The sequence below is a fragment of the Myotis davidii genome, unplaced genomic scaffold (genome assembly GCF_000327345.1).
Source record: "Myotis davidii unplaced genomic scaffold, ASM32734v1 scaffold69, whole genome shotgun sequence".
In the NCBI taxonomy this organism is placed as follows: domain Eukaryota; kingdom Metazoa; phylum Chordata; class Mammalia; order Chiroptera; family Vespertilionidae; genus Myotis; species Myotis davidii.
In genome coordinates, this window is record NW_006300363.1 from 3,621,614 (window position 1) to 3,632,292 (window position 10,679).

The window sequence follows — 10,679 nt, forward strand, 5'->3', positions numbered from 1 at the left end:
CATGACAGGGGGCGGTGCCCCAACTCCCCAATCGGCCCTGCTCTGAGCCCAACCAGGAGCTACACCTAGGGATTGGGCCTGCCCTCTGCCACCCGGGAGCAGGTCTAAGCCAGCAGGTCGTTATCTCCCGAGGGGTCCCAGACTGCGAGAGGGCACAGGCCGGGCTGAGGGACCCCCCCTCCCCGCAGAGTGCACAAGTTTTTGTGCACCGGGCCTCTAGTTAGATTATAATGACTGTTGTACAACTCTGTGACTATGACTAAAAAACCTTGAATTGAACAATTTAAATGGGTGAATTGTATGGTATGTGAATTATAACTTAATATAGCTGTTTTTTAAACAATTCAATTTGTTCATTTAATTTAGAAAATGTCTTACCTACCACTAAAAAGTACAAAATATATTTATGAATGCAGATCATACTTTTAAAAATGGGTACCAAAGCCCTAACCGGTTTGGCTCAGTGGATAGAGTGTCGGCCTGCGGATGCAAGGGGCCCAGGTTCGATTCCGGTCAAGGGCATGTACGTTGGTTGCAGGCACATACCCAGTGGGGCGTGTGAGGAGGCAGCTGATCAATGTTTCTCTCTCATCAATGTTTCTAACTTTCTAGTCCTCTCTGTAAAAAATCAATAAAATCAATATATATACCAAAGTAGTTGACAATAAAAACAAATGAGATATGGATCTATGCTACAATATAGATAACCCTTGAAAATATCACACTTACTCAGAGAAGCCAGTTACAAAAGACCATATGTTGTATAATTCTATTTAAATGAAATGCGCAGAATGAGTAGATGTTAATTGATGGTCAAAAGGTAAAGGAGGAGGAGTAAGGGAAGACAGTCCTCATTCAACTCCTTGCCAGTGCAACTAACTGAGCTATTTTCCCTTCCACTGGTAGAGTAAATTCCCTGGTCACTAGACAGAGTTCTGAGCAACTGTAGGAAGGTAGCTGTGGGAGATGACAGTGAAAAAATACTTGAAGAAAAGTGTCAGCTGAGGTCAAGCTCAGTGACTGTCACTGTATCATTTCTGCTGTTCATTCCCTCTCCTCACCACACTCCCATTTTTCTGGTATTTGATTTTGTGGGTAGTTACTGTATGAATACCTTCTGTTTTCTAGTTATTTCCTTTTAAATATGCCTTATTTTTTGTCTGTGTGTCTTTCCTTTCGGTTGGTATTCAGAGAATAGTAGAAATTAAAGTTAACATGAAGCCATTGTGCACAGCAGACTGGCAAAACAGACTTCTGAAATGAGCAGAGTAGGGAGGGCAGTGGTTACTTACTGAACAGCTGTTTGGGGGACTTGGCAGCTGTTGGCAAATGTCAAATCCAAATAATAACTAACACTGTGACTTTTAGTGATAGGAAAATACAGACTTGTATTAGAGCTTCCCTAACTACTGTATCGAGGATACTTGTAGTTAATACAATAATGCGTCTGACTTACACAACAGGTCTATTTTCACAAAATGTTTTTGCTCTTTGTGTGTGTGTGTTGGAGGGGTGGGATGATGATGTGGGGGGGGAAATTGATGGGGGAGTCAGGTTTGGGAAGGGGTGTAGGTGGAAAGCAGGATGACAGGCTAGTGCCTGCCTTGACAGCTTTTCTGTACCTTCCCAGGGAAATGACAAGGAGGGGGCGGGATGGGGGCTGAGTGTCTGTGGGGGAAGGCAGAGCCAGTACTGCAGTACTGCAGACTAAACTGCTCAGTCTTCTACAGCAGTGCTGCTTAGTGCGGAGGAGGCAGGGCCAGAAGAAAATGACAGATGATGCAGAGATGGGAGGTTGGACGTGGGGGCTCCAATAATTTTCCACTTGTTCTCATTACTACAACTACATCACTGGTATCACTTACTGAGGGTTAGGTGAGCCGGTGGGATTTCAAATAAACTTATGTAAGCTTAATGTAAATTAAACTGTAAAATATTAAGCCAACTCTCTATATAGACATCATTCTTATTCTGCTACTGCCAGCAACATTTCAGTGCCAGCTTATACAGTAACGGATTAATGCTGAAAAACAGTGTGCACTTTATCAGTCACCTATTCTTGACTCTTCTTAAGGACTAGTGGTTCAGTTAAGATGGTAGAGGTAGAATGTAGCTTGGACATCAAATATTACAACAAAAATTATTTTTTTCAAGGCAACTGCTGGCTCTGGATAATTCTGATAAACACATAACCACATATTTTATCCTCCTTGACAGCTTTTCAAGGTTTGAAAGTTAACTATCAGGCCAAATCTATAGTTTCAACATATGGACATTTATCTTATGAATGAGAGGGTCGTTATTTTTAGAGTTTCTCTGGAGATAAAGGCAATGGATGTTGAGAATAACTTAATGAACCACTTTGAAAGAACCTCTACTTTCGGGAGCACAGGGGCTGTTTTTTTTATTAACTCTTGCTCTCCCAGACATGGGGGGTGTGGACTCCCAGATATGTTTGCTTTCTGAGAAAGCAGCTCTTCTTGCTTTTGGCATTTATCCTGTCATGCATGATTCTACCATTCCGTTATCTGAAACAGTGATAGAGGAGTCAGAGAGACGATTAGCTATCTGCTTTTCTGCCTGACACACTCAAATAGTTAACCTCTTGGCTTACTCAGATAAGAGGTAGTTTGGTGTGATACTTAAGCACACAAAGGAAAACGCTGGAATAGGTGTGAAAAATTACTTTTAACCATGAATATATTCTTAGAATCAGAGAATTTTAGCAAAAGAACAAATCTTAAAGATCACCTAGTCCCACTTTCTCATTTACAAATGAGAAAACTGAGGTTTAATGAATTAAAGTAAAATTCTCAAGGTTATAAAATATAGTCAATTTGAGTGTTGGGACTCAAACTCTGCGCTCTTGATTCCCACATGACCTATGCCAATCGACCTCAGAAAGTTTCATGTAGAAACTAAGCATGACATTACTCTTAAGAAAATATTCTTTCATACAAATTCTTATCATACCATGGTAAACGGACTCTTGATTCAAACAGTTTTCCTTCTAGGTACTAGTTGTTCTTCTACATGTTAGTTATCCATAAATTTACCTATGGCAATCTGCCTACTTAATGACATGAGAGTGCTAATTAATTTCAACAGGAAGCCAAGATGTTTGGAGGGCGTTCAGTGAATTACTGTTGAGTTTTGGCACTGTGCTAGACTCTGTAACGACTATAATCTCAGACAAACCATTTCTAGTGATTGCTGTTTTGAAAATTTGTGGTGAACTAGACGGAGCTACATTAGCAGACCAATAGTTTCTTTCCATTTTTTCTCTCTTATAATTAACAGAAACCAGGTAGACTATACATACAGTGTGTATAGGAAGAATATTTCCTTTTATCTCCTTTACTGAAGTGAGTGAATTCTACCAAAAAGGAGAGCAAAATGGGTAAGAGAATGGCCTCTGAAAGCAGACTGCTTAGTGTTAAATTCTAGTTTCACCATTTATTGGCTATGAAACCTGGGAGGTTTGTTTAGCCTCTCTGAGCCTCAAATCACTTATATATGAAATGAAGACAACAGGACCAATCTCACTGAATTGACAGGATTGGATGAATTAAAACTTACTAAGCTGTCGAGCAGTACCTGGCATTAGTGACCATATGAGTATTCTAAAAATAAGTAAACAAGATCTCGGTGGTGATCATCCCAAGCTGTGCTATGCCTGGGGTGAAAGAAGTATGGATATATATGAGATCTTAGCATCTTCTCACAAGGAAGCAGGAGAAACCCTTCAAGGGCACAATGACGTTCAAGCCCAGGCAGTGCAATACTGACATCAATAGCAAGGAAATGAAGGCCATGAACAGATTGTGCTGGCATGTAACAAGGAGACTTGGGCACAGGCTGAGCAAACCTGACAGTGATGGATGCAAACAGCTCTTACAGGCAATTACTGTAGTCATTCTCCAAAGGACAGACTAGCCAGTAGGGAAGAGTCATACATTTTTCTGAAAGTTTTTTTCCCTCCCCAGTCACACTGAGGTGACTGTTGGATATGTGGGTTAAATGTAAGCAGAGTATTATATTCTTTCCCTCAACTCTGAATTAATGGTCCTCACATACAAATCAGGATTTACAGATCTATAATAATAAAAGCATAATATGCTAATTAGACTGGACATCCTTCTGGACAAAGCCAGGGCTGCGAGGTGAGCCCAGGTCCCGGGTGCCAGAGGGAAGTTGGTGCCAGCAGCCAGGGGAAGGAAGGCCTACTCTTGTATGAAATTTCATGCATTGGGCCTCTAGTCAGAAAATAAAAGGATATGAGACAATATAAATATGTTAGAAAAAAATTTCAAAGCAATGAAGCAGAGAGTTCTTTAAAAAGGAATACTTACGCTTGGGGGAGGCATGTGGGCTGTCTGAGGCAATCTGTCTCATCCGTGTTCCATGGCAGCTGAGGGCCACAAGTCTGGAGATGATGGCAGTTTTGCCGAACCCAATGTTTCCCACAATCACTACTCCTTGGTTCACGTTGGCATTTGAACTTTGAAGTTGAGCATCTATTTCATGGAAAACCCAGTCCCGGCCAACAAACACTGACTCTGTAGTGATGCTGGGCACTTCAAAGAGCAGAGGCTTCAGGGAGATATCTGGAGGTCTATAAGGTGCAAAGCGAACTAGAAGGAACAATAAGAATACAGAACTTAGGCCATACCATCAGCACTGAGAGAAATAAAGACAAAAAACATCAACTTAGAGTTACAGTATGATGGTATTCTGGCTTATTCAGAAAATAATAAAACTCTAATTTTGGTTCTATGCAGATAAGCAATGACAGGTGAGCTAGAGACATCTGATACTCCAGTTGGCACAACACAAACACTGTCGGAACAGTAATGATTTATGGGACAGTCAGAAAGTCAGGGTAATATTAAAAACTATTAAACAATGGGAATGGCCTGGGCGTAGCAATCAGGATAGATGCACAAATAGTAAAGAAGTAGGGTCCTGAAGGCCTCCTTGTATACCTGGGGATAACCCTGTAATTGTCGGATTGTGGGGAGATGCAGAGTTGGGAGTTCCTGGGCGAGAGACCAGACTATGGCGGGTCTTTACCAATCAGCAAGGGCATATTTCAATATTTAACAACCAATATGGCCATACCAGTATATGTCAGCCCTGTGGAAAAGCAAGGCAAACTTTCTTTAAAAATACCAATGAAAACAGAAATTCCTTTAAGTTCATGATTTTATATATATACATATATTAAAGGAAGCAAAGCCTCTAAAAGCTGATGGTTTAAAAGGTCTTAAGCAGACAAGGAAGTAGAAACCAAACTGTCACCTAATGTCTTTGCACTTGTACTAATTGTATTCATGCCAATTAAAAAAAAAGATTTTTGACTTATATACACCTGTCTTGGGGATGAATCTTTATTGCTTTTCTGTGTTTATGTAGTTGTGGGATGTGCTAAGGGCCAAGTAAGAGTTCTACTTTCAATAGTTCTCTAAAAAAGTATAATAGATGTGACTTGGTTTTAGAGATCAACCTTCTAATTGTATTGATGGTAAAAAGAAGCCCTGCCTGACCTCTCTTATCTGAGTTAAATGCCTTCTCCCATAACTATTCTGAGAGTAACTCTAAGATGTATCATTTTATCTGTATCTTTAACTTCGCACAGTGCTTTAAAACACAGTAGGTGTTTAATAAATACATACTGGAAGAATCAATTAAAAATAAGGTATGACACTTTAAACCCATTTTGTATTTTTTTAAAAATAAGGGCCAGGGGTGGGAATGAGAACAGGAGAAAAGGAAATCATAAAGGTGGAAATGAGATCTATGTATACTGCTTTTATAATTCTAGAACATACCTAAACCACTTATACATCATAAAATGAGATCTAGAGATGGCAGCTTACTTAAGAAAAATACATAAGCATGCATATATGTACACTCTCATTTAAAACTGTCTGAAATCCATTAGAAAGATAACAGCATTATATAAAAGGATAACAATTCCAAAAGTAGTGCAAATAATTAAAAATATAAAGCCAAACTCTAATAATAGAAGGAAATAGTTTCCTATATCAGTTTAAAATGTCCCCAAATTTCACTTAAAAAATAAAGGGCTGTGGAGATATAGCTACATGGTCACTTATAATTTCCTAATTCACATCTCTTTGCCAAAACTTACCCTTTTAAAATCCATAACTATAATCAGAGCTCAGTGAAAATTAGACTATAACTTCCTAAAAATATTCTTTTAAATTCTAGTGTCTTATAGCTAATAGATTCTATTTTACTTTTCGTAAGCATTATTTTATGAGCTATAATTCACATACCATAAAATTTACCCTTTTAAAGTATACAATTTAGTGGTTTTTAGTATATTCCAGGCCCTGGCAATCAGAGACTTTCTCTCTTTACAGACTTGCTTATTCTGGACATTACACACAAAAATTATCATATAATATGTGGCATTTTGCGTCTGGCTTCCTTCACCTACCATAATATTTTTGAGGTTCATTTTTGTTATAGCATATATTGGTACTTCATTCATTTTTATTGCCAAATAATATTCTATTGTATGCCTATATCACATTTTTAATCCATTATCAGCTGAAGAACATCTGGGTTGTTTCCACTTTTTAACTATTATGAACCATGCTGCTATGAACACGTGTGTACAAGTTTTTGTGTACATATGTTTTTAATTCTGTTGAGTATATATCTAGAAATGGTATTGCTGGGTTATATGAAAACTCTATATTCAACTTTTTTTTACATATAAAATATATTTTGAGTTTTTACAGAGAGAAAGGGAGAGGGATAGAGAGTTAGAAACATCCATGAGAGAGAAACATGGATTCAGCTGCCTCCTGCACACTCCCTACTGGGGATTTGCCCACAACCAAGGTACATGCCCTTGACCGGGATCGACACTGGGACCCTTCAGTCCGCAGGCTGACGCTCTATCCACTGAGCCAAACCTCAGGTTAGGGCTATATTTAACTTTTTGAGAAACTGCCAAATTGTTGTATTTTATTTTTTGTTATTTTTTACAGAATACATATTCACTATAGAAAATTTAGGAATATTAAACAAATAATGCCCTAGCTCAGCGGTCGCCAACCGGTGGTCCGTGGACCACTGGTAGTCGGTGAGGTCTGAAAGGTTGGCGACCGTCCCCCTAGCTAGTTTGGCTCAGTGGATAGAGTGTCAGCCTGTGGACTGAAGGGTTCCGGGTTTGATTCTGGTGCCTGGGTTGCGGGCTCAATCCCTAGTAGGGGGTGTGCAGGAGGCAGCCGATAAATAATTCTCTCTTATCACTGATGTTTCTATCTCTCTCTCCATCTCCCTTCCTCTCTGAAATCAATAAAAAAAAGCCAACCAACAACAACAAAATAATAGTGTTCCCTCTAGCCAGAGAGAAATACTATTCATATACTATATATTCTGAGTTTTATCTGTACCATATACACTTATTTTACAAACAAAATATGGGATCATGTGATAAAAACTGTTTCATAATTTGCCTTTATCACTTAGCAATTCGAGTTCTGAAAAAGTTGGTTGTCAGACGTGCCAGCTTCATGGCTGCTGCAGTGGAGGAACTGATTATTGCAGTGCCTTACTTCACCATATTCTATGATGTCACTTGATAGCAGGGGCTGCTAAACCCTCATGGGGTTTCCTGGGTATCTGAGTGCCCTTGCTGGGCAGACACTTAGACAAACATGTGCGCTCTGGCTGAACAGTCACAGGACTCCAGGCGAGGAAGGAGAAAACAGAACATCAGCTGGCTTGAGATGAGTCTAATTATGCCTAGAGAGACTAAGCTCACAGAGAACTTAGGGAACACAGAACCGGTTTCAGAACCAGAATTAAAACCTAATTCTGACTCTGAAATTCAGGCTTTTCCCTATTATATTATGTTGCAACTGCTCTATAGTATGTAACTATTAAATCTTAAAGTGACATGAGTTCTCCAACTGATGACCAGAATTGATAGGCTTAGCTGACATGTTAAACTCTCTTCTTTATCCTTCACTTCTGTGCTTCCTTTTAGGAATTGCATGCTTCATAAGAGATGACCTTTTCAGACAGAGAAGAGCTACCCAGAGACACTCAGTTGCTTTCTAAACTAACTTATCTGTTCAGGTCTAAGATTACTTTATACTGTGCATCAAAATGGACTTTCATGGCCCGGCCTGAGGACTGACCCATGCACCAAGAGGTCATTGGTTTGATTCCCTGCAGGCTCAATCCCCAGTAGAGGGTGTATAGGAAGCAGCCGATCAATGTTTCTGACATCAATGCTTCTCCCTTCCTCTCTGTCTAAAATCAATAAAAACATATTTTTAAAAAGGGACTTTCATTAATATGACTAATGTGATATTATAATATTGAATAATTATAGACTCAATTTAATTGCTTAAATTTTTTGGAAAAATTCGATTAACCTGTTCTCATGTTAACATAATCGCTCATCATATTTTATTCTACTGAGAAAGCTTTGACATTTAAAAGTTATTTTAAAATTTTTCTAAAAATGTAATCAATTCACAGAAACCTCAAAGGAAGAACAGACAAAATTAGCTCAGTACCATATGGTAAAACAACTGTAGATACCAAGAACAGCCTAGAAATGATTTCTGTACCTCTGAAACTTAGGATTTTGTCAGATCAGTATATTAAAAGAAAGCCATACTTCTTATATACCAAGAGTAAAGTCAGGGCATATGAATAAGAAAGCATTTTGGTCTGTATTGTAGGACATGTAAGTAATGAATATTCACTGTGGAGTTCATATACCGAAATATACGTTTCTTTGCTTGGGATACCAACTAGTTTTCAAGAGATTTTCTAAGGCAGAAACCACTGAAATAATCCAGTAAGAAATTACCACAGCAACTATAGCTGAGCTAAGGGGAAAAGATGAGCTGATCCATACCATTTAGCAACAGATGTGGCTTTCTTACCCTTGGAATTCAAGAAGTGGCAGTCCCAGAGAAGACAGACCATCCCATCCTTCTCAAAACATGCCAATAAGGTATGCTGCAATTTACTTTGAATTGTAAAAAATAATGGGTGGACAAAGAAAGGGACAGATGGATAGGTATGTGACAAAATAATATAGCAAAATGTTAATGATCTGATCAAGGTGGTAGGTATATGGGTGTTTATTGTAGAATGCTTTCATTATTTTATATCCAAAAAATTTCCTAATAAAATGTCGAAGGAAAAAATACAAAAAGGAAAAACATTACAATAGGGCACAAAAATCAGACAAGCTTTGGATAGCTGTTTTTAAAAGGGATTTAATAAGCACTCTAGACTCAGATAAGTGTATGCATCTCTTCAGTGCAAATTAGGCTCACAGCAGACAAATAAATTCTCTCTAGGAAACAGTCTCTGTGAGACTTCAATAAGTATAATTACATATCTAGGCTTATAGCGAAAACTGACCTTTATTAACTAAGGCGAAGAGTAAACATTTAAAAAACAAACAAAAGTGCATTAGGCTAACAGATCCACTAGCCCAAATGCAAATATAAACAGCTGCAGCAAGAAGAGAAGGGAAAGGGGAAGTGGGGGCAAAAGAACTCTAACTGGATTTAGACTAAAGCATATTTACTCATGGAAAACAACTATGAATCATCATAAAAGAAGTCAGTCCCAGGACTGGCAGGAGAAAGGGTAGTGTGTAACACAGCCAAGGTCTGGTGCAAACAGGAGCAGAGCTGTATTTCCTCACATTCTCTCATCATGACTGTAAAGTCTAGCCTGGAAGCACCTCTGTTCCTCAGAACAAAAGATAACTTTTTAGGGTTCATGCCATGCATGCTATTCTCTACACAGAGGAGAGGAAAAACATGTGCTTCAGACAAAACCTGGTATCACATTGGCACCAAACATAAGTAAAAAGACATGCCCCCCGCCTAAGAAATACTTAAATCATGGAATGGGCTCATTTGTCCACTGAATTTCCAGAAAGCTCACTCTCCCATTATAGGAGTCAAATCTCTTTAGGGTCTGCTGTTTATTCGTGGTGTTCTTGAACAGGACTATAGTAGGCAGCTCTTCCTACCTCCAGAAATGAGTTTTTGAAGAATGTCCTAAAGGACAACCTAAAGATAATAGTCTGAGATATGTTCATTCCAGGTAACTTCTCTCTGTGTGTGTGTGTGTGTGTTTTTAAAGATTAAATAAAGCAGAATCACTTTTTGGGTCAGCAGTAAAGTGGGTAAAAGTGTGGACTCAGAGCCAGATGCCTCAGTTTGCACCTTGTCTCTGTTACTCACTAGCTGTGTGACCTTAGGCTGGTTACTTAGGTTCTCAATATCTCAGTTTTCCTCATTTTAAAATTAGGGATAACAATGATTCTGTGAGGATTACATAAATTAATGCACGTAATAGACCTAGGGCAGTGTCTGGCTGTTAACTGCTATCACTATTCATATTATCAAGCCAAAAAAGATATCTAGAGTGTAACCATAATCACCCCCCTCCAACACACACTTAAAGTAAAAATATTGAGAACATACATAGCCCTGTTCCCTTTGAGGCTTCTAACTTATCTCCTTTCACTACCCAACATTTTGAAAGAGCCATTCTTGCTATCTTCACGTACACAACAATAACTCATTCTAGCCTGGCCTCCTCCAATTTTACTCTTCAGAAATTCTTTTGGTTAAAAGTCACTAAAGACTTTCTAA

The 10,679-nt window shown here is 38.7% G+C and overlaps 1 protein-coding gene across 1 annotated transcript in view; it reads right to left on the minus strand.

The window, feature by feature from the left end:
- TANC2 (tetratricopeptide repeat, ankyrin repeat and coiled-coil containing 2) overlaps nucleotides 1–10,679 on the minus strand; it is a 228,796-nt gene that overhangs the window by 83,627 nt on the left and 134,490 nt on the right. The window contains exon 8 of the mRNA XM_006776730.2: nucleotides 4,353–4,634. Coding sequence (XP_006776793.1) covers nucleotides 4,353–4,634 — 282 coding nt within the window. The remainder of the gene's footprint in view (nucleotides 1–4,352; nucleotides 4,635–10,679) is intronic.